This window comes from Nycticebus coucang, chromosome 7 (genome assembly GCF_027406575.1).
Source record: "Nycticebus coucang isolate mNycCou1 chromosome 7, mNycCou1.pri, whole genome shotgun sequence".
NCBI classification, from domain to species: domain Eukaryota; kingdom Metazoa; phylum Chordata; class Mammalia; order Primates; family Lorisidae; genus Nycticebus; species Nycticebus coucang.
In genome coordinates this window covers 71,304,757-71,329,939 of record NC_069786.1, presented here as the reverse complement: position 1 = coordinate 71,329,939, position 25,183 = coordinate 71,304,757, and the positions used below count along the sequence as shown (strand labels likewise).

At 38.0% G+C, this 25,183-nt stretch overlaps 1 protein-coding gene across 3 annotated transcripts in view; it reads left to right on the top strand.

Moving 5' to 3' along the window:
• The window catches only part of CHN1 (chimerin 1), a 223,999-nt gene that overhangs the window by 31,684 nt on the left and 167,132 nt on the right, over window positions 1–25,183 (top strand). Inside the window, exon 2 of one of the 3 annotated variants that reach the window (XM_053598108.1) lies at window positions 8,431–8,606. The exons of the other annotated variants lie outside the window; for them this stretch is intronic. Coding sequence (XP_053454083.1) covers window positions 8,558–8,606 — 49 coding nt within the window. The 5' untranslated portion in view covers window positions 8,431–8,557. The remainder of the gene's footprint in view (window positions 1–8,430; window positions 8,607–25,183) is intronic. 3 annotated transcript variants of the gene reach the window in all.

Here is a 25,183-nt window from a genome sequence, read left to right as displayed (position 1 = left end):
AATAACAAACTAGAATTGATTAGAGATACATTTGAAGCCTGGAATTGGTATTTACAAAACGGATAACGTGATGAGGTGGGAAGCATGAGTCATCACCTGAGTAGGAGGCTTGTTGAATCATGATTGGCTCCATGAGCATGTGGCCCGTGCAGTCATTCAGGGCCCTACACTCAGGAGAACCTTGTTCTTGGCTTAATGCTCTGCTGCTATCTTGAAATTCTTAGTAGTTTTTGAACAAAGTTTGCAAATTATATAGTAGGTCCTGATTTGAATTGTGGGAAAATAATCACAGAAAGACAGAATGTTGACATGCTATAAAACAACTGGTCCAGATATTTAAAAAAAAATGTTGTCACCATGAAAGATGTTTTTAAAATGTAGAGGAACAGAAAATGTTCTAGGTTTATAAACACTAAGGAGACATGGCAACCAAAAGCAATGCATAAGCCTTGATTGGATCCTGGGTTAAACATAACAAAAGGACATTTTTCACATAATTTGGAAATGTTTGATGATATGTTTAAATCTTGGTATACCATCAGGGTCTTTTTCTACCCAGTGTTATTTATTTATTTAATTTTTCCTGAGAGTCTTGCTCTATTACCTGTGGTAGAGTACTGTGGCCACAGCCTAGCTCATAGCAACCTCAAGCTTCTGTGCTCAGGCAGTCTTCCTGCCTCAGCTTCCCAAGTAGCTGGGACTACAGGTGAGAGTCACCATGCCCAGCTAATTTTTCTATTTTTAGTAAAGAAGGTGGTCTTGCTCTGGCTCAAGCTGGTCTTGAACTCCTGAGCTCAAGGGATCCTCCTGCCTCAGTCTCCCAGAGTGCTAGGATTACAGGTATAAACCACTGCTCCTGGCCACAATATTAATTTTTGAACTTCACTTTTGAGTAGATTTAACTATTTGTAAGGTTTGGTATTTGTTATCTTTTAGAAGTCTTCCAAAGAAGAAAGAAACAATTTATTTAAATTTTATTTATTCATTCATTCATTCATTCATTCATGTTTTTTGAGACAAAGTCTCACTTTGTTGCTCTTGGTAGAGTGTCATGGCATCATAGCTCACAGCAGCCTTAAACTCTTGGACTCAAGACACCCTCTTGAATCAGCCTCCCAAGTAGCTAGATGAGAGGCTGCTGCCACAAAACCCAGCTATTTTTAGAGACCGGGTCTCACTCTTTCTCAGCGTGGTCTGGAACTCCTGAGCTCAGGCAATCCACCCTTTTCAGCCTCCCAGAGTGCTAGGATTATAAGCATGAGCCATCATGCCTGGCTTTTAGTTATTTTTCTAATTGAACAAAAGTCATTTTATTTTACAGTTAACTACATGGGTCCCTTTATAAATTACAAATTAAGGGATTTTAGTGATCTTAGTTTTTCTGTATCTTGAAACATTTTGCCACTCCATTATCCTATGAATTATTTGATCATTGCTTATCAGTTATTTCCAATTATGCAAGAGAAAAAAGACTAAAAGAGTAAGAAAACAAAAGAGTGTCCCAGTTGACACGACCGTTATTGTGTCTTCCTTCAGTTTTCCGATTGAGTTGCACGAAGTATTGCAACATCTACAAGAAGGTATAAAGGCAGCCTGGAGACTTGAATTTTGTTGTTCTGTGACATTTTCATTGAATATACTTTGTTGAACACATCTGGAAACTTAGGATCATTTACTTTAAGCCTGAAACAGCAAAGAGAAATACTGTGACAGAGACTTTTCATAATTATTAGATAAATCAGAGAAACAGGTCATAGCGTTCTAGACTCTAATGATGATGGGTAAATTTATTACATAGAATAAATCTCAGTATAAATTATCAGATGATGATATGCTAGGTTCAGGGTTGACAGCCTGGCCACAGTTTTACTGGGAAAAGTCATGCCTACTCACTTACATGTCATCTGTGGCTGTGTTTCCACCACAGAGGCTGAGTTCAGTAGTTGAGACAGAGATGGTTTGTTTGGCCAAGGCTAAAATGTTTACTTTCTGATAATTTACCAAAGCAGTTTGCTAACCTGCAGTCTTACGTGAATTTTATCAAACTCAGAAATTGACAGTGAACAATAAGTATCTAAGGATAAAAAAGGGATATGATACTCAAATACACTTAGTCATTCCACAGGAAGGATTTTATTGCAGTACGAATCCGGACCATCCTGTTTTGCTATTAGGACAGTTCCCTGCGTTTTTCCTCCTTTTATGATGTTTGTGCACCAAAATATACTTGATGCCGTTATTTAGCGGACAGTTGCCAAAACAGGTATGTGTTCAGAAGTGACTGGAAGGAAGTAGATGATACAGAAATGAACACATTTATTGGATGATTATTCTGATTGGCTTTTATGAATCTAACAATGAAAATGTTTTGCCTTTTAGCCATTGCAATTAGGGAAGAAAAGGCGATCAAGGGTATCCATGTAGGGTCAGAAGAGATCAAACTTTCACTCTTCGCAATTGATATGATTGTATATCTGGAAAACACCAGGGATTCTACTACAAAACTCTTAGAAGTGATCAAAGAATATAGCAGCGTCTCAGGTTACAAAATCAACATTCATAAATCGGTAGCCTTTATATATACCAACAATAGTCAAGCTGAAAAAACAGTTAAGGACTCTATTCCATTCACAGTAGTGCCAAAGAAGATGAAATATTTGGGAGTTTATCTAACAAAAGACGTGGAAGATCTATATAAAGAGAACTATGAAACTCTTAAGAAAAGAAATAGCTGAAAACGTTAACAAATGGAAAAACATACCATGCTCACGGCTGGGAAGAATCAACATTGTTAAAATGTTCATACTACCCAAAGTAATATACAATTTTAATGCAATCCTTATTAAAGCTCCACTGTCATACTTTAAAGATCTTGAAAAAATAATACTTCGTTTTATATGAATCAGAAAAAACCTCAAATAGCCAAGACATTACTCAGAAATAAAAACAAAGCAGGAGGAATCATGCTACCAGACCTGAGACTGTACTATAAATCGATAGTGATCAAAACAGCATGGTACCAAGGCACAAAAACAGAGAAGTAGATGTCTGGAACAGAATAGAGAACCAAGAGATGAATCCAGCTACTTATTGTTATCTGATCTTTGACAAGTCAATTAAAAACATTCAGTGTGGAAAAGATTCCTTATTTAACAAATGGTGCTGGGTGAACTGGCTGGTGACCTGTAGTAGACTGAAACTGGACCCACACCTTTCACCATTAACTAGGATACACTCTCACTGGATTAAAGATTTAAACTTAAGACATGAAACTATAAAAATACTAGAAGAGAGTGCAGGGAAAACCCTTGAAGAAATCAGTCTGGGCCAGTATTTTATGAGGAGGACCCCCCGGGCAATTGAAGCAGCTTCAAAAATACACTACTGGGACCTAATCAAACTAAAAGGCTTCTGCACAGCCAAGAACACAGTAAGTAAAGCAAGCAGACAGCCCTCAGAATGGGAGAAGATATTTGCAGTTTATGTGTCCTACAAAGGTTTAATAACCAGAATCCACAGAGAACTCAAACGTATAAGCAAGAAAAGAATAAGTGATCCCATCGCAGGCTGGGCAAGGGACTTGAAGGGAAACTTCTCTGAAGAAAACAGGCGCACGGCCTACAGACATATGAAAAAATGCTCATCATCTTTAACCATCAGAGAAATGCAAATCAAAACTACCTTGAGATACCATCTGACTCCAGTAAGATTAGCCCATATCACAAAATCCCAAGACCAGAGATGTTGGCGTGGATGTGGAGAAAAGGGAACACTTCTGCACTGCTGGTCGGAATGCAAATTAATACATTCCTTTTGGAAAGATGTTTGTAGAACACTTAGAGATCTAAAAATAGACCTGCCATTCAATCCTATAATTTCTCTACTAGGTATATACCCAGAAGACCAAAAATCACATTATAACAAAGATATTTGTACCAGAATGTTTATTGCAGCCCAACTCCTAATTGCTAAGTCATGGAAAAAGCCCAAGTGCCCATCGATCCACGAATGGATTAATAAACTGTGGTCTATGTATGTACACCATGGAGTATTATGCAGCCTTAAAGAAAGATGGAGACTTTACCTCTTTCATGTTTACATGGATGGAGCTGGAACATATTCTTCTTAGTAAAATATCTCAAGAATGGAAGAAAAAGTATCCAATGTACTCAGCCCTACTATGAAACTAATTTATGGCTTTCACATGAAAGCTATCACCCAGTTATAACCTAAGAATAGGGGGAAGGGGAAGAGAGAGGGGAGAGGATGGGCGGAGGGAGGGTGATTGGTGGGATTACACCTGCAGTGCATCTTACAAGGGTATATGTGAAACTTGGTAAATGTAGAATGTTAATGTCTTAACACAGTAACTAAGAAAATTCCAGGGAGGCTATGTTAACCAGTGTGATGAAAATGTGTCAAACGGTCTATAAAACGTATGGTGCCCCATGATCGCATTAAATGTACACAGTTATGATTTAATAAAAAAAAAAAGAGTGGAAGAAAAAGTATCCAATGTACTCAGCCCTGGTATGAAACTGATTTATGGCTTTCGTATGAAAGCTATAACCCGGTTATAACCTAAGAATATGGGGAAGTGGGAGAGGGAGGGGAGGGACGGGGGAGGATGGGCAGAGGGAGAGTGATTGGTGGGATTATACCTGCAGTGCATCTTACAAGGGTACATGTGAAACTTAGTAAATGTAGAATATAATTGTCTTAACACAGTAACTAAGAAAATGCCAGGAAGACTTTGTCAACCAATGTGATGAAAATGTGTCAAACTGTGTATAAAACCAGTGTATGGTGCCCCATGATCGCATTAATGTACACAGCTATGATTTAATAATTAAAAAAAAAAAAGAAAAGAAAATGTTTTGCCACATGGAGGAAAGAAGGTGGCTCTCCTTCCTTCAACAAGATTATAAGCCATCTTACTTTTTAAAAGTGTTCTGTTTTGAAGATGCAAGTGCAAGAGGGAGAAGCAGAAGTAACAGAAAAACCAGAACTTAATAAAGATGCTTTTGAAGGCTGGAATCTTGATTATATTTTGGCAGTGCCAAGGGCAAGAAGAATCAGAAGCAGCGTAAAGCTAGAATCTATTTGCTACGAGCTAAATGTATTTAAAACCGGGAATCAATATTTATAAAATGGGTGTGTCCCAGGTTCGTGCAAGACAGACAATTAATGAGCATTCAAAGAATGCTGTCCATTTGGGGTGTGTATCTTTAAAACAAAAAAGGTACGGTGTAAAATTTGGGCTTTAAAGTTTAAATTTTTATTAAAATTTCTACTATGTTTTTCACTGCCCTTTTCTTACATCTGCAAATTATTTATAAAATAAATTTATAGAAAAAATAGTTCATGGATGTGGATGATAAATGGTGATGATTTTTGTGACACAGGATTAATTTCTTGGGTATGATAACATTTTTTGTGGTTGTATAGGAGAATATATATATATGTACTTTTTTTTTTTTTTAGCACATACGTGTTGTGCTGTTTAAAGGTGAAATGTTGCATGCCTGTGACTTACTTTGAAATAGTTGGTGGGGGTGGTAACAGAGGGCATTGAAGAGGTGGTTAACAAATGGGACGAAATTTTTTTTTTTTTTTTGAGACAGAGTCTCACTATGCCCCTCCTCGGTAGAGTACCGTGGCATCACAGCTCACAGCAACTTCAGACTCTTGGGCTTAAGTGATTCTCTTGCCTCAGCCTCCCAAGTAGCTGGGACTACAGGCGCCTGCCACAACATCTGGCTGTTTTTGTTGCAGTTGTCATTGTTTTACCGGGTTTGTACCCGCCAGCCCCAGTGTATGTGGCTGGCACTCTAGCCACTGAGCCACTGAGTAAAATGTTAACAATTAGTGAATTTAGCTAAAAGATAAACTGATATTCCTATGCTATTCTTTCAGCGTTTTTGTAGGTTTGAATATTTTCAAACTTAAAAATTTTTTTAAATCGTGAAAATTGGGTGGCGCCTGTGGCTCAGTAAGTAGGGCGCCGGCCCCATATACCGAGGGTGGCAGGTTCAAACCCAGCCCCGGCCAAACTGCAACAACAAAAAAAAATAGCCGGGTGTTGTGGCGGGCGCCTGTAGTCCCAGCTACTCAGGAGGCTGAGGCAAGAGAATCATGTAAGCCCAAGAACTGGAGGCTGCTGTGAGCCGTGTGACGCCACGGCACTCTACCAAGGGCAGTAAAGAAGTGAGACTCTGTCTCTACAAAAAAAATAAAATAAATCGTGAAAATTTGGCTCTCAAACAGATGAAAAAAAGCTATCTTACCCCTTCTCCTGTACACATTCCTTTTAGAGGGAATACTTGCTTTTATACTATAGATATATATTTATAAATTATTAGGTTAGCCTACTTATGATTGTATTAGCTTTTTGCTATTGAGCAGTAGCGGAATAAAATAGTAAAATTATTAACATGCATTCATTTGCCACCAGGGTTTTTCTCCAAACTTCTTAGGCTTTCAGAAAATACTACATTTAGCAACAAAATGCATAAATTATTTCCTTTGTCTGTTGGGCAAAAGATGGCCAGAATAGTTAACCTCAGTGAGTGATTCAGTTTGTGTCAGTGTGTTCCTGTGTTTTTATCATTTGTTATGACCTGTTCACACAGAAAAATCAAGAGTCTTTTCTTTAAAATTATAGGCATATGTATTGGAACTCAAGTTTTCTTAACTGTTTATTTCCTGTAAGGTGTATGTACATGAAAGAAATCAGTCTCATGTTTGTGTTTATTAATGATATGAATAAAATGTATTACTCTTACCTTTATTTTTGAGCATTTCGTTGCTACTGGGAAAACATTTACTACTAGTATATTTGCACTGACTTTGATAAGTATACAAAATGTGTAAAAATTTATGAGAAAACAGAATTTGATCTAATTGTCACTTGTGAACTATAAAAATTTATTTATTTTTGTTATGCTGTATTGTAAAACTCTTGAAAGACTTATTATGGATAAATAATTCTCTTTAACAGACTGACAGGTAGATGAAAATGATTTTCCATTCCTGTCATTTCTCTGTGCTTAGTTTGAATCAGATAACTCTTTTTTCATTTTCCAGTCACAGTCACCTTTTGTTTTTCAGTCCGTAGTATTCAGCATCCTTGAGGGCATTCCAACATGTTAGCGCAGTAAAGCATGCAGACAGTATTTTAAACAAAATGCTTGTTCACAGCTGCATGGCATAAATCATTCAGGCTGCTTTTTGAATAACAATATTGCTTAGCTAGAAAGCTATATCATCTCTGGAATTAAACATAAGAAGACTCTATTTAGATACTTAAAAATAAACTGATTATCCATGTTTTCATGTTGGTAAACATTTTGGACTTTAACATTTCATGTGTGAAGTATGTTTGGCATTGGCACGGTATTCTGAGTCCTAAAGTAGAAGTGGGTAAAAAAAAATGATATCTTCAAAATAAGAACATTTTAAAAAATTACTTAAAATGTAGTATCTAGAAACAGCTAGATATTCTGTTTTAATATGTTTATATAAGAGACCCGTTGCACTACTTTAACTTACACATTTCTTCATATGGTTTTAACCAGTGCTCATTTCTCCACTGTATCCCATGCTTGATTTTAAAAAACATGATTGTTATGTGCATGGCCGTTAAAATCATGTCAGACAAATGTTGGTTGGAGTGAAATTGAGCAACTTTGGCTCTACCTCAGAGCTTTTTGTTAAGCTGTTTACTCTGTTTGCCATTCATCCCTCAAAAAATCTTTAGTAGCTTAGGAAATGCTCATTGCAAAATGACAAAAAGGAATATTACTCCGTAATAGCTCAAATTATGGCATCACAAATGTTCTGAAGACTGCGTATGAAAATCTTTTCCAGTGATGTCTATATTTGTTTTCCTGGAAATTTCTTTAATGTCAGGTACTTCAGGAATCAAATTAAAAACCTTTTTGTGGTAATACTAATAATAGCTACTATTCATTTGTCCAGTTGACATACCCAATGTCAGACTCTAAATTAATAATTGCTAGTAAAGGCAGATTTCCAAACCCCACTGCCCTGCACTGTCAAAGCCTGCAGTGCAGAGTAAGGCAAGTCCAAACACACAATCAGCCTGGCAGAAAACGTGTAACTCCTTTCCCCACCAACTGCCAGGCAGTAAAGTGCTCAGACGTTCTTTGTCTTGTGCTTGTATTTGCTTGTTGTTGCTCTTCATTGTCATCTTCATTTGTTTTCTGTGTTCATAGGGAAATATTCCAGAACTTGTGGTCATTAGTCCCTGACCTTCATGTGTCTTTTGTCACCTTCTGCTCCAGACTTTTCTGCCCTTCTAAGAAAAGTGTTTTGTGACTGGGTTTCCAGTGGCCTGAGCTGGTCCACTACAAGAAGACTGTAGTGCTCTGTGGAATGGAATCTAAAATGCTTAACTGTTTTTTATAGGTGTGTTTTCTGGTTTGTGATCTGGCAAAATGTTGAGTCACTGTGGTTCTGCGCACCATACGGTGAAGCATGGGCTGTGGTAGGAAGGAGGCGTGAAGATTGGACAGTAGCCTACTCAACTGTGGAAATGCCAGGGAGCACAATCATTGTTATCCAGCATTCTCTTTCTAACCGTGGTATGTTTACTTTAATGACCCCATGTAGAAGAATTTGGGGTTGAAGAACTGAAGGGTTCAAGGCAAAAAAAAAAAAGTATTAGAGTGGTCCTGTGTCACTAGGAGAGCTGTGAAAGCCCTTATAATTTTCTTTCTATATTCACTGATACAAAATGAAGATGGAATACTAAAGAAAGAGAATATCAGTGATTATATTAGGAACTTTACAGAAGCTCTCTTGTTTTTTTGAGAGAATTTTGAGAAAAAGCTAATATATATATATATATATATATATTCATTGTGCAGATAAGCATATCTTTCTATGTCTGGTCTTCCCTATGCATAGCTGAGTCAGAATTTTTCACTCTGTCTGTGATGGGGGCCTGTAACTTAATTCCTTAACCCCAGCCTTGGCACTAAATACATTACACATAGATGAATACCCTAATAACCTGACTTTATGGCCTCCCTCCTGCCCTCCTAATAGAGTGAGGAGGAGAGTTCCAAATCTCACTTTAATTTCTTTACCCCAGCTTCCATTGTTTGTCTGAACGCTGCATTAGTGAAACTATGACTGCTGCTCTGCCACCCACTTCACCTTTTTTTCTTCACATCCTCAATCACTCATTTTTTAATCATCCCCAATAAAAGTGATCCATAGGTTAAATATTACAAGCAATGGAAAATTCAGGATTGCAGAAAGTATATATGCATATTCTAGCAGGACTTTTTAGGTTAGCTACAGGAAAAACAACAACAGTAAGAAGACTTTAATAGCATCATGAATGTGCCTGACCATAAGGGGTACTGACTTCTTTCTGCTGTCCTTGGGAGCTGGTCTTGAAGCTAGATATTTCAGGGTTATTATTGTCCATTCTTTAGCCAAATTTGTTGGGCTCTCATGGACTGTACTTGAAGTATTTCCTCAAGCATTTGCATTTGCCTTTGCCTCTGAAAAGTTGTCTTGGCCTTTCTTCTGTTCAACATGAACTTGATTGGATTATCTCCCTTCAGTCCCCACTCATTTGGCTTTGTGTTTTGGCTGCTGTTTATTGCCTTGATATTTTAGATATAGTCGCCTGGCTTGGCACTGTTTGCCTTGTTTCTAACCTAGCATCCCTTTATTATCTGCATGAGTGAAAGTTAGGAGCATGGGAGATGGAGGGATATATTTTGGTTTAAGTATTAGCTCTGGGGCTTGTGACTTTAAACAGGTCTATGATCTTTTTCAGGTACTGGTTTTCTTATCTATAAAGTGGTAATAGTGATAATACCTACTTTATAAGTTTGTATAAATAAAATAAAGTATAAATGCATTTAGCAAGAGCCTGACACATTGTAAGTGTTCAGCACAACAAAATTTACTACTACTAGTATGTACAAATAATTTAGTAGGCCAGTGATTTTCAAACTTTTTGATTCAGAACCCATTTACACTCTTAAATGTAATATATTGAGAACCCTAAGGTACATTTGTTTATGTGGGTTATATGTATTGCCATTTACTATATTTGAAATTAAAATTGAGAAATTTTAAAAATATTAATATCAGTTTAAAAAATTAATATCAGTTTTAAAATAACATTCAACCATTTCATTTTAACATATTTTAAGAAAAATAACTATTTTTAAAAGTAGTGACTGGGCTAGGCACGGTGGCTCACACCTATAATCCTAATTCTCTGGGAGGTTGAGGCATGCAGATCACCTGCGCTCACCAGCTGGAAACCAGCCTGAGCTAGAGACCTAAAATCTCTAAAAATAGCTGGGGGTTGTGTTGGGTTCCTGTAGTCCCAGATACTCGGAGGCTGAGACAAGAAAATTGCTTGAGCCTGAATCTGAGGTTACTGTGAGCTATGATGCCATAGCACTCTACCAGGGGCAAAAATGTGAGATTCTGTCTCAAAAAAAAAGTAGTGAGTGAAAGTTGTAAATGGTGGCTTCCAGAGATGAGACCAGGTTTAGGCCAGGTTTATTGAAAGGGGAGGGTGACCCACCTGGGCAGGGCAGAGGTGGTGTATGCTGGGGGGCTGTTAGAGACCCCTTTTGTATGAGGTTGTAGGGGTGTGGGCAAATTCTATAGCTTGTGGGAGTTGAGGGGTCTTTGGCAGGAACTTCCGGTGGGGGGGCTAGTCTAATTCTTTGTATCTTTGTCTTAGGAGAAGGAGGGGAAAGAGTTCATGTGTGGGCTCATTAGGCCCCCCCAACAGTAAGAAGTGGTGTATTCTTTTACACTTTTACAAACTGGTTTTTTCTTGTTGTTTTTTTAGGCAGAGTCTCACTTTGTCACCTTTGGTAGAGTGCCATGGCATCATAGCTCACAGCAACCTCAAACTCTTGGGCTCAAGCAATTCTCTTGCCTCAGCCTCCCAAGTAGCTGGGACTACAGGCACCTGCCACAAAACCCGCCTATTTTTAGAGATGGGGTTTTGCTCTTGCTCAGGCTGGTCTCAAACCTGTGAGCTCAGACAATCCACCCACTTCAGGATTATAGGTGTGAGCTACTATGCCTGGCCTCTTTGCAAACTCTTTAATGTCTGGCTTAGAAAACATCTGTGGATTCTCATGTCTGCAGTCATCTTTTGCAATAGAAGGGCTGTCCCAAAAGTAGCCAGCTATGTATGTTTCTATTTTTCATGGTACATGGCTGGATACTTTCTGGACAGCCCTTATATATTGTTTTGATTGGGATACACGAAGAAAAGCTGGCCTTATACAGATGTACAATTGGAAAAGAAGGAAGTACTTTAATAATAATCTTTCCAAATAGTTTCGGATATTCTTTAATACTGCACTAAAATTTGATAGGTGGTTGTTTCTTAAAAGTCACTTGCCATGTAGACTCTGAAGCCATCCATATTAGTGAACATTTTGTACTCCGTTAAATTAAAATCCATTGGCATATTTTGTATTTCACTGAACTTTTTATGACCATGCTTGATACTGTATTATGCATTTGTCATTTCAATGGGTGGTACCTGTGGCTCAGTGGGTAGGGAACTGCCCCCATATACACAGGTTGGCAGGTTTGAACCCAGCTTTGGCCAGCTAACAAAAAAAAACAGCAGTGGCAACTGCAACAAAAATTAGCCAGGTATTGTGGTGGGCACCTGTAGTCCTACCTACTCAGGAGGCTGAGGCGAGAGAATCACTTAAGCCCAAGAGTTGGAGGTTGCTGTGAGCTGGGACACTACAGCATTCTACCAGGGTGACAGAGTAAGACTCTGTCTCCAAAAAAAAAAAAAAAAAAGTAAGTTCATTGAGTTATCTAAATCTGGAAAAGTCTTCAGATAATACCAATCTATCAAGCTCATTAGTAGTGGATACAAGTCTTCCCAAATTCTGATTTTCACTTGAAAGCTTGAATTTTATGAATAGCATAAATACTTTCAGTTAATTTTTATTGAAGTGACAAGCTCATTTTGTTCATTTTTGAGAAAATAGCTATCAGATACCCAAGTCTGATTAATCATAGTTTGTCATTTTTTTTTTTTTTTTTTTTTTTTTGAGACAGAGTCTCAAGCTGTTGTCCTGGGTAGAGTGCTGTAGTGTCATAGCTCACAGCAACTTCCCTCCATCTTGGGCTCAAGCAATTCTCTTGTCTCAGTTTTTCTATTTTTTTTTTTTTTTTTTTTGGTTTTTGGCCGGGGCTGGGTTTGAACCCACCACCTCCAGCATATGGGACCGGCGCCCTACTCCTTGAGCCACAGGCGCCACCCCAGTTTTTCTATTTTTAGTAGAGATGGGGTCCTGCTTTTGCTCAGGCTGGTCTCAAACTTGTGAGCTCAAGCCATCCACCCACCGCGGCCTCCCAGAGTGCTAGGATTCCAGGCGTGAGCCACCGTGCCCTTGTCCGTCATTCTTTCAAGTGTGCTTTATGCAAACTTCCCATTTTTACAACAGACTCAGGGTTAAGGTTCCATAAATTTAATACTTTTTTTTTTTTTTTTTTTTGTAGAGACAGAGTCTCACCGTACCGCCCTCGGGTAGAGTGCCGTGGCGTCACACGGCTCACAGCATCCTCTAACTCTTGGGCTTACGCGATTCTCTTGCCTCAGTCTCCCGAGCAGCTGAGACTACAGGCGCTCGCCACAACGCCCGGCTATTTTTTGGTTGCAGTTTGGCCAGGGCTGGGTTTGAATCCGCCACCCTCAGCATATGGGGCCGGCGCCCTACTCACTGAGCCACAGGCACCGCCCAATTTAATACTTTTTAAACTGCTTCAGCCAGGACATTCCCAGGTGAAACTAATTTTTTTTTTTTTTTTTTACAAGAGTGTGTGACTGTAAAGAGTACAATGACAACTAATATAGTTTGTTGCCTCTGCTTTGTTTTTGTTTTGTGCAGTTTTACCCACCATAGTGTTTGTACCACCAGTGCAAATGTCAGTACAGCAAAAAAGGCCAGTTACTTCTTAATATGATTATGAAAATAGTTTTGGCTTTATGGACCCACCAGAAACCCACAAGTATCCACAGGCCACATTGAGAATTTACTTCTAGGTTCTAAGGATGCAGCAGTCTTAAAAAACAGACAAAAGAATCCTTGCCCTCAGCAAATTTACATTCTAGTACGTATAATAATCAAAACCATTATAAGTTGGTGAAATGTGTAGTATTTTAGGTAGTAATAAGTACTAGGAAAAAAGGAGAATATGAAGTATGAGGGTTTTTGAACATTTTAGGAATATAACAGGGAGCACCTCAAGGAGTAAAGAAGCAGATGAGGGAGCAAACCATAGCAATACCTGGGGGGAATATTTCTTAAGCCGCTGGGTGGAAGCATGTCTCCTATGTCTGGAGAGAGGCAAGTAAACGAGAGGCTGGAGGAGAGTGATGTGGGGGAGTGAAGTAGATGAACTCCGTGAGATAAGGAGGCCATATCATCTGGGGTCTTGTAGGTCAGTGGTTCTGAAAAATTGATGTTATGCACATGACTGGTCTTGTGAGTATGCAGATTCTGATTCATGGATGGGAGTTCTGTAATTCTGCACTTCCAACAAACTGTGGTCCTCTTAGAATAGCTTTCTTTGTAGGCACTTATAAAGAGTTTGGCTTTTATTCTGAGTGACACAGGAAGCCGTTGGAGAGAACCCAGCAGAAGTGTGACATGTTCTGACTTATGTTTAACATGATCAGTCATAAATATTAATAACAGTAGCAGGTCTATAATTCCTTATCCAAAACCTCTGGGACCAGATGTATGAAAGAATTCAGAATTTTTCAGATTTTAGGAAGGTAATGCAGTTCATCTATATAGTATATTTTATAACACCCCTGATAGTGTCTGTAGCATTACTCTTTAATCACACATTAGTAGTCGCACTCAATTGGATAAAGGAAGACTAAATATTCTCATATTATTCAGATGAGATTTTTGCTACCTAATGAGTTATAAGGAGTTATTAAAATACTTCCAGGTTCAAGTCAGACCAGAATTTGCTGCCAAATGAGTTATAAAAATAGCTTTATTTTCCAAAGCATTTGATTTTATAATTGAGAAAACATAGACCTTTGTTGCTGTTATACTTTCAGTTAATTGCTCCTCATATCCACACACTGCAGGAACTTTTTTGTTTTTTTGCAGTTTTTGGCAGGGTCTGGGTTCAAACCCACCACCTCTGATATATGGGGCCGGTGTCCTACTCCTTGAGCCACAGGCGCCGCCCCACTGCAGGAACTTTTTCAGACAATTGGTCCAGTTCATCATGTTCAGTTTAGGATTTGTCGAATGTAAGTGCAGGCAAAAGACACCACAACGCCAGATCTTTCATGCCCTAGTTCTGCTCTCAGGAAGAAAACAAGTACCTATCAATTTGGAACACAAGTTCTTAGTTCTGAAGTTTTTGGATCTTGGCAGCCTATACTGTCACGTATACAGTCAAAGCATAGTTAATGAAAAGATGCTGAGCATTTTATTATACTTTGGGATAGTTGGCATGTGCTTAGAACTATTCAACTCTGCTCATTTGTGGTCGACACGTATTACTTCCATCTCTGATTTTGCTTTCTTCCCTCCAGCTATGAGCTGCCTTATTCTACATTTAGCTCTGCAGTTTGTAATCCAAAGCAAATGTTTCTGTATTCCTCAGAATCCACATTTTTCCCCCCTTAGTGACTAAGTGGTTTTCCCAGAGACGTCCAGTTTAAAAGAAATGCATTTGGAAATTATCATGACAAGACGAAGAATGTTGTGATCTTTTCCCATCTCAGTTACTTGCAGTGTTAAATTATTAATCATACGACCTTTGTGTCTCTTTTCCCTATAGCTATTTGTTTAAGGGTTAGAATATTGGGCGGCGCCTGTGGCTCAGCGGGTAGGGCACCGGCCCCACATGCCGAGGGTGGTGGGTTCAAACCCGGACCCGGCCAAACTGCAACAAAAAAATAGCCGGGCGTTGTGGCGGGTGCCTGTAGTCCCAGCTAGTCAGGAGGCTGAGGCAAGAGAATCACCTAAGCCCAAGAGTTGGAGGTTGCTGTAAGCTGTGTGATGCCACAGCACTCTACCGAGGGCAATCAAGTGAGACTCTGTCTCTACAAAAAAAAAAAGGATTAGAATATCTTATTTTCTGAACAACTGTTTTTTGTGTTTTTTTTTGAAACAGAGTCTCACTTGATCACCCTTGGTAGAGTGCTGTGGTGTCTTAGCTCACAGCAACCTCAAATTCTTGGGCTCAGGCAATCCTCTTGCTTCAGCCTCCCAAGTAGCTGGGACTAGAGTAGCCAGCACAACACCCGGCTATTTTTTAAAGACGGGGTCTTGCTCTTGCTCTTGCTCAGGCTGGTCTCAAACTTGTACGCTCAGGTGATCCACCCACCTCAGCCTCTCAAGTGCAGGGATTAGAAGTGTGAGCCACCATGTCCAGTCTACAACTGTCCTCTTGATAAAGCTTGCACAGATGTAAGGAAGACTTTGAAAGGCTACTGTTTTGGGCGATGCCTGTGGCTCAAGGAGTAGGGTGCCGGTCCCATATGCCGGAGGTGGCGGGTTCAAACCTAGCCCGGGCCAAAAACCACAAAAAAAGAAAAAAAGAAAGGCTACTGTTTTAATGCTTGCTGGCAAAATAACATATTGACTTTCATCATTGGGGAATCCTAACTATGGATCTATGTCAAAGAATAATGCACATTCTAATAAATGCATTGTTTTGCATACTCCCTAGACCAGAGAATATGATGATTGATTTCTTTTCCAAGGGCAGGGATCCAAGTGGGTCATTACTACAAAACTGTATTGTAGTATGAGAAAAGCAAGGATTAGACATCACTTCCCCCAAATGACGAAATATTAACAAGGAGAAAAACATTGTGATTTTTCCCATGAGGAAAGATCAAGAGGATATAAACCATGTCTGTTGAAGGAGGTGAGGGAATGTTAGACAACTGAAGTAACTGACTAGGAACATCCTTATGAAAAGTATAGTTTTAGTTGGTTATTTGCCAGAATTTGTATGACAAAAAGTAAAAGTTTTGCAAAGACTGTTCATATGGTTACATTTTAATATGTGGAAATTCAAGTGGAACGAAAAGTCTTAACTTCTTGGGTTTGTAAGAAAATGTTCATCAGATATAAATATACTTTTATTATAGTAAAACATGCATCATATATGATGTATTCTTTTAAGGATGAATTACAGTGACTTCGTAAATTTATTGCTTTGTAATTTTAGATGTGAGATGCAGAGAAGTAGAAAGGTATACTTCATTGCCAATGTTGAGAAAATAGAATAAGTACTATTTTATTCTCTTTCCTCTAAAATAGGAGAGGCATTGTTGAGAAAACTGAGTAGATAAATTTATTTTCTATTCTATTTATATTCTGGGATAGAAGGTTTCAGAAGTGCATGTGCATCATATTTATATAGGTGATTTTTTTTTTTTAACTTACCCAACAAAATCCAAATGAGAGTCAGGTGGGAATATTGAGGTGTTATTGAGAGACTTAGCAGAAGCTAAATTTCATCTTGAAGTTCCCTTTGAGAAACCATGTGGGTAAATAGGTCTCTATTTGATGACTTTCTATAAATATGTCAACATGTTAGAAGAAACACTATCAGAAATTACCAAATACTTCAAGAAGAAAACCTCAGATGTGTGACTTTTCTAGAAAAACTAGTAGTTGAAAAGTGACACCCCTTACCTTTGGATTGAATTGAATGACCCACTTCCTGTGTACCATTTTTTGTTTCCAAGAGTATAGTGAAAAGATTTGAGTAAGCAGAAGGGCTTTGTTTATATAATCTGTTTGCTAGGTCTGCCAAGCTGGTTGGAGAAAACTTTGGTAAGGCCTTTAATAAAAGGCCAAGTTTGAGTTTTAGAAAGGAGAAGTTTCCAAGTTTGCTTCACATTTCATTTAGGAGGCCTTGTTTGCCCAGGCCATGGGTCTGTGGTGAAGAATTGAATACTCAATAGCAGAATATTTGTTTCTGGAGACCTTTGATGAAGTTACGTGTGTGCACTGTAGCTGCACAGATTCAGAAATTTTCTTTCCATGTATTAACAGTTCTAGGTCACTATTCTCTGAAGAATTAAAAATAATTATCTTTGCTTGTAAAAATAGTTTATTTCTGTCAGAGTTGAATTATGACACGTCAGTTTTCAACTTGGAACAGTTTTAAATGACATTGTCACTTCTAAGGGTGAGTTTAACTGACCTCATTTGGCCATGACTTTGCAGGGTGAATTTCAATTATCTTAGCTGAAATGCCTTCTTTCCACATGTTGAAGTATTTTCTGGGAAAGAAGTTTAGTCAGGATATGAGGTATCTAGAAACCCAGCAAAGCTCATTTTTGTTTCTTCTTTAGTTTAAAATTGTGTATACTATTGTGAGCTGTTTAATTTTTACTGTGAAGTTTTGTTTTCCATGAAGCATTTCTGTAAAGGAGCTTGGTTGTTTTCCTTGTGACTCTTTCCAATATTAATAGTAGTACTTGTTTAATATTTATTGTTTATTCCTTTGCTCTTTTAAAAGATCACTTTATAGTAAAGTAAAAGTTTTGTGGTCATAAGCATATTATCATTTTGGTGTTTTCTAAATTTGGTACAGAAATAAAATAGCAACAGGTGGAGATTCATCATTAATGTTTTGCATTTTTGGATTAAAGTAGTACAAAGAATCTCACCAGTTGGTTGAAAGGTGATTCTTCATTTGAAGGGAAGAAATGTTCTTTCTCTTCAGTAAATGTCATTCTGTTTTATACGATTCAAAATTGTTAATTTTTAAACCAAAGACAATCTGAAATGAAAATGCTTTAAAACATCAAACAGCTTTTGAGTGTTTATAAGTCCTTAGTCTAAATCTCATATAAATTACAATCATAGTCCTTTTGAGAAAATTCATCATATTGTATAAAAGTTGTTAAAGCCTTTGGTTTGAGCCTAGAACAATAAATAGCTTAAATTTTAACATTCTGGTCTGTTCAAGAGTGAACTATTTAACTTTTACAATAAAAAAATAAGCAGTTTTAAACTTCAACAGAAAAATATCGTGTTAAACCAAAGAATGCATGACATAAATATATAATGATACAGAAAACTATATGTAATACAAAGAATGAAATAATTTTTTTCTAATTTTCAAAGGGTAATCATTTTTAACAACCTCCGTAGATTTACTGAATGTAAATAAGATCTAATTAAAGCATAAAGAATTTAATCAGTTATATAACATTTTAAGTTAATCTAAAAAATTAGGATGTTAGGGTGTGTATAAGTAGATTTAATTCTATCAGTAAATGAATACTTTTGAGTACCTCTTAGATAGCCCTAACGTTTTAAATTCTGAGTTACAAACATCCGGCTGACTAACTCACACTTGTGAATGAAGACTATTACCCTGTTTTCCCGAAAATAAGACATCCTCCGAAAATAAGACCTACTTACAGGAAAGATAAGACGTCCCCTGAAAATAAGACCTAGCGCATCTTTGGGAGCACACCTTAAAATAAGACACTGTCTTATTTTCAGGAAAACAGGGTAGAGGTAATAGGTAACCGCACTTGCTCCAACTTACAAATTCAACTTAGGGAAAAACCTGTAGAACCTATCTCTTTTGTTTTCTTTCTTTTTTTTTTTTTTTTTGCAGTTTTTGGCTGGGGGCCAGGTTTGAACCCACCACCTCTGGTATGTGGGACCAGCGCCTTACTCCTTTAATCCACAGGCACCACCCAGAACCTATTTCCTCTGTAACCTGGGGACTACCTGTATGTCAAAGATACTGTCTTAGATTTTACTGGGGATATATTTTTTTATCACTGCCTAAATGTGCAGATAAATATCTTGAAATTTTTAATATTTAAAGAAAATTAATATCCTGAAAATATTACTATTTAGAGAAAAAGCACAAAAGATTATGGCAACAATGAATTTTATACTACATCTTGCTTAAAATTTGTACCTTTGAGTTTAAGAAACAAGAACAATTGGAATCATTTTTCATAAACATGATAGAATATATAAAAATATGTTTAGATTAAAAAACTTTTTTTTAATGAATCCCCAACAATAAAAAAAAAAAAAAAAAACACTTTTTTTTGTGATAGCGTCTTTGCTCTGTGGCCCTGGTGGAGTATGGTGGCATGACCGTAGCTCACTGCAGCTTCATCTCTGGGGCTCCTGCAGTCCTTCTGCCTCACTCAGCTTCCTGAGTAGATGGGACTGTAGGTGTGTGCCACCACACCTGGCCAATTTTTAAAAAATTTTTTGTAGATACGTGGTCTTGGTCTAGTTCAGGCTGGTTGGGAATTCCTGAGCACAAGCAGTCGTCTTGTCTTGATTGCAGGTGTGAGCCACCATACCTGGCTAGGTAAGATTTTCTTAAATCGTAATTCTAGCAATTAACCAAAAGTGACAGGAAATTTAATGAAGAATTAAATTTTGCTGGGTTTCTCTGGTAGTATATTCATTTCATTCATTTCACACTCACCAGGTGTGGTGGTTCATACCTATAATCCTAGCACTTGGGGAGGCTGAAGAGGATGGATTGCCTGAGCTCAGGAGTTCACGACCAACCTGAGCAAGAGCAAGACCCTGTCTCTAAAAATAGCTGGACACTGTGGTGGGCACATGTAGCAAGAGAATCCCACGAGTCCAGGAATTTGAGGTTGCTGTGAGCTGTAATGACACGGCACTCTACTTTGGGTGACAAAGTGAGACACTGTCTCAAAAAAAAAAGAAAAAAAAGCCCACTCAAAGCAATTAGAACCTCTTGTGGAATTTGTTAGAGAAGACTTTTCTCTATCTCAGTGATTTGTCTTTTCTTTTCTTTTTTTTTTTTGAGACAGAGCCTCAAGCTGTCGCCCTGGGTAGAGTGCCGTGGCATCACAGCTCACAGCAACCTCCAACTCCCAGGCTCAAGCGATTTTCCTGCCTCTGCCTCCCAAGTAGCTGGGACTATAGGTACCCACTACAACACCCGGCTATTTTTTGGTTGCAGCCATCATTGTTGTTTGGCGGGCCTGGGCTGGATTCGAACCCTACAGCTCAGGTGTATGTGGCTGGCGCCTTAGCTGCTTGAGCCACAGGCGCCAAGGTGATTCAGTGATTTTTTTTAAACCAATATGCCGTGAGAAGGTCTTAAGTGTGCTATGAAAATCTCTATAGATCATTAATTAAATTATTTTTGAAAGGAGTTTAAAGCACAGTAAGTGTATTTTTTTGCTCTACCAACATAATTTAGTTGTGCCAGGGAAGTTTAACTGTAGGTTTAGGTGTGCCATGAGGTTAAAAAAAAAAAAAAAGGTTGAAAAACACTCTTCTATTTCAATCAGTTTCCATGTTTTCTTTATCTTACAAATAGTTTATTTACACTTTCTCCTTTTCTTTTTTCTTTTCTTTTTTGAGAGAGAGTCTCACTCTGTTGCTTAGGCTTCAGCACTGTGGCATCAGACTAACTCATAGCAACTTCAAACTCCTGAGCTTAAGCAATGTTCCTGCCTCAGCCTCCCAAGTAACTGGGATTACAGATGGGCACCACCCATCCTGGCTCATTTGTCTATTTTTAGTAGAGACGGGGTGTCGCTCTTGCTCATGCTGGTTTCAAATGCCTCCTGAGCTCGAGGGATCCTCCCGCCCCGACCTCCCAGTATGCTAGGATTACAGGTATGAGCCACTATGCCTGGCCTCACCTTTTTCTTTTTAATAATTTTTTTTCTTTTAACACAAATGTAATATATTCATTGTTTAATTTTTAAAGTATAGGTAGATACTTTAAAAAAGTAAAAGAATCATCATCTGGAGAAGCCTTTTTCCTCCTGGTTCTGGGAAGGAATACCCCACGGCCACATGGCACCTATTATATGTAATAAGTCATCGCTCTCCTGTATTTCTAGAAAGAGTCTGTTATCTGCCATAAAACCAGACAAACAAAAATGGGAGAACTGAGATCATTGTCTCTCAAAACATTATCTGTGTTCTGTGGTTTAGACACTTGGATGAGAAAGGCCAATCTAGAGATTACTAGAGTCAGATCCCTTTAGTGCCTCCAAGTTTTTCAGAGTTTCTATTAGATCAAAACTTTTCATAATAGTGTTGAGACATTATTTCACTTTTTCACACTCATTCTTTTGTTGAATCTTCCAGAAGGTACTTGACATGTAATATAACAACAGGTATAGATTTGAAAATCCAGTTATCTGGTGTTTGGCTAGACATTGAAGAGATTTGCAAAATGTAAAACCAATTTCTGAAAAATAGTTATTTCTTATAAAAATGTTAAAATGTAATGGGTTTATAAGTTTTAAGTAAACTTACAAAAATAATTTGTCTTTTTAAAATTGTTATTTTTTACTCCTAATATGGTTAATATCACTAAATATTAAAAGCTCTTTAGAATCCTGATTTCTCAGACCAGAAAGTTTGATAGCCATTTGTTCATAAGCTCTAAAATATTTAAAGAGAACAGACTTTCTAACAGATTAAAAGGTGAAATCCTTTCACGTAGTCAGGGTATCTTCAAACTGGATACTGTGTATCATAATTGATTTTATCAGTTTCCAATTGTTGGACATTTAGGTTGAATCCAGTTTTTGGTTTTTAAGTATTATAGTATTGCATATAATGATAATATGCTTTTATATTAATATTTTTAAACTTTTATTTTTTGAGACAGTCACACTGTGTCACCCTGACTAGAATGCAATGTCATCATAGTTCACTGTAACCTCAAACTCTTGGTTATCCTCCTGCCTCAGCCTCCCAAGGAGCCAGGACTGTGGACACCTTCCACCACCCTTGGATAATTTTTACTATTTTTAGTAGAGATGGGTCTCTACTCTTGCTCAGGACATTCTGATATCCTGAGCTCAAGTGATCCTCCCACCTCAGCCTTAGGATTATGGGCGTGAGCCACCTCACCTGACCAAACATCTTTAATTATTTTACAATAAATTCCCAGAAAAAGAATTGCTGGGTCAAAAGTTATGCAGAAGGAACTCGCATGACTGGTTACTTCAATTTAGGGACCAGATATGCTCCCATATTTTGTCTGTTGGTCAGTGCCCTCTTTAGCAGGAAATGTGGTACTTCCTCTTTACTTAATCTTCTCCTGCCTCAAGTTTGAACTCCAGGAGGTTTACTCAGTTTCAGAGCAGGCCCATCCTCTTCCAAGTGCCAGAAAGGGAACTTTTTGTCTGATAGTGCACTTCCTTTCCCCTTCTCCTTTTCTGTTAGTGTTGAAGACCAGTTCTGCACTGTTTGCTGATAGTTGCTTGCTAAGATACCATTTCTGGTCAGACGATGGCCCAGACCACAGCAATTACCCCTTCTGAGTGTCAAGATTGTAGTTTTGTTTCTTTGTTGTTGTTTTTAAGTTCACTCTCTTTTATTCAGCGGTTTAGTATGCCAGGGAGACTGACGTCAGAGATTTCCACCACCAGTCCCCATAGGCTGTGCCAGAATCTGTCCTCAGTAATAAATCCAGAAGCTTTTTGTGTGACCTTAGATCACCAGTTTCAGTTAGTTCTTTTGCAAGGCTATTTTATTTCAGGAGTATCTCTGCCTCTTGCCAGTCAGACTTGGTTTTGGCAATAAATGTCTTCTGTGACGAAACTCTTTAATTTCGAATCTCAGGAATTAAAGATTGAAGCAATGATTTTTCCTTTCCAGAAGGATTTATGTCCTAAAAAATTGGTCTCCCCGACTTTGGCAACCAAAGTTTAGTTCTGTATATCAACCATATTTTAGTTCTGTATACAAGAAGTTGAGGCACTCTTTCCTTAACTTTTCCTCTCAATGTCCTCTCTCCACTATCCTGAAGACAGTGGCTCCCTTTGCCTAAAGCAACTCTGATCTCAACAAAAAGTTATATGCCAGGGTGATCTAAGATCTCTACCTATAAACATAAAAAAGGTTGTCACAATTTTTAAGTGTTCTTCAGAGAACATCTCAGTTAACCCCTGCCTCAACAGATACCTCGAAAGACTTGCCATCACGTCACCAACTGCTCTTTACAGTGGTTATACCAGTTTACATTCCTACCAGCAAGAAATAGATTGTTAGGAAAAGACTTAAAACCCAATCAATGTTTTTAAATATTACTAAGTAGAGTTGTTATTTCTTGTGTTTTTTTTTGCAGAATACTAATTTTATTTGTCCACATGATTCTGATACATAGCATCTTAAACAATGTCTTCTATAATAGAATAGGAAGAAGAGAATAATTGGCTGAAATCATTAACAGTGACTTGAAGCTAATATGTTAATATTGTGTTTTCAAATTTACTTTGGTGAAGGCAGGAGAGGGTACCTATTTTCTATAAGGCTTTCTAAGTGGAAGGTGCTTTATTTATTATATCTGATTTAATTCTCATAACAAACTTTTGCTATTACTATTTCCAGTTTAGATGATATTGTTAATTCCATTTATAGATAAAAAGATTAAGGTTCAGAGAGGTAGTAAATTTCCTAAATTCTCACAGCAAGTAGAAGTTAATATTCTCTTAGGAAAGCCCCTCCTAGCACTAAGTACACAGTTCCTCAGAGTCAGAACTTTGAGACTTTGTCTCTTCCTCCAAAGTCAATCATCTCCAGGAGGCCCTCACTGCTCACAGTTCAGGCTTTGCACAGGGTATGTGAGGAGTTAGGACCAACGGCAGAGTTAGAGGGCACAGTCTCTGAGACTTCCCTCACTTCTGACACCCAACTGCATCTTGGGGCAGGGAAAGTCCCCAGGTCACCTCAGGGTCTATAATTTACGAGAAGGACTCAACAGAACTGAATGTAGAATTAAACACTGTTCTACTCATAGTCCTGGTTTCTTACTGGGAAAAAAATACAGATGTAAACCAGCTGAGGTAAGAAGCACATGGGGCAGAATCCAGGAGAAATAGTGAATGTGGCGCTTCCATTGTCCTCTCTCTTTGGCGTCAGGGCACACACTCTTGGTGCATTTCTCTGTAACAATACAAATGGCATATTTCTAACCGGAGAAGCGCTCTCAAGTCTTGGCGTTCACATTGTTACTCTCTATCTCCTAGGAGTTGAGGGCAAAGGCCAGCCCTCTTCTAGGACACCAGGAAATTCTTTACCATCAGGGTCCTGGTTTGATTGAGTGCCCACTCCTTTCCTAGTACCACATAGTAGATCACGAGACACCTGGTCACTCACTGCAGCTTCTGGTTCAGCGTCAGACAAAGAGGCTGAGACGTGCTTGCATGGAATATGGGGGAGCATCATGAGAGTAAATTTACCTTCTTCCGTTATAAACCCTAAACTTACTTTGCGTCATACTCCTTGGGATTGAATAATAATGTAACATAATAGTATTTATAGCTCATCAATGAAATCATAAAATGACTTAAATACTTATAGGCAAAATTTTTCTAGTATAGAGAAAATGCATTTGAATAATGGTTTACATATAAAACAAATTTCAATATAATTAACCCCCCCAAATGCATGTTCACACACACACATCTCCCCCCAGCAAAGGAAATATGTGTGTCTCTATATTACACTGCGTTAAGATCATGTTTTATCCTAACTTTTTCCTATTGCTAAGTAAGTTCACTTGAGCAAGCAGTTTTCCCAAATAATTGCTTATTACTTGGTCTTCATTATTCATGGATTCTGTATTTACAAATTTGCCCACTTACATTTATTTGTAACCCTAAAATAAATACAGGTGACACTTTTGCTGGCATTTGCAAATATTCGCAGAGGAGTAGAAAGTTTGAGTCCCGTGACCTTCACGTCCCCAGCTGTGGTCAGGGCGCTGCTCTGCCTTCTTGTTTCAGCTCTCATACTGCAAACAAGTATCTTTTTCATGGTCTGTTTAGTGCCACGTTTGTTTCATTTTTGTGGGGTTTTTAGTTAGTGATTTTGCTGTTTAAAATGACCCCGGAGCCTAGTATTGAAGTGTTGTCTAGACGTGTTCCTAAGCTCAGAAAGGCTGTGATGTATCTGAAGGAGAAAATACATGTGTTAGATCTAAGCTTCTTACAGGCATGAGTTATACAACTATTGCTGTGAGTTCAATGTTAATGAATCAACCGTATATACTAAATAAGGTGTCTTTAAAGAGATACATACATAAAACAAGATTATTATGTATTTATTGGTTGATGAAAATGTTATGACCAAAGCTGTACAGGAACCTAAAC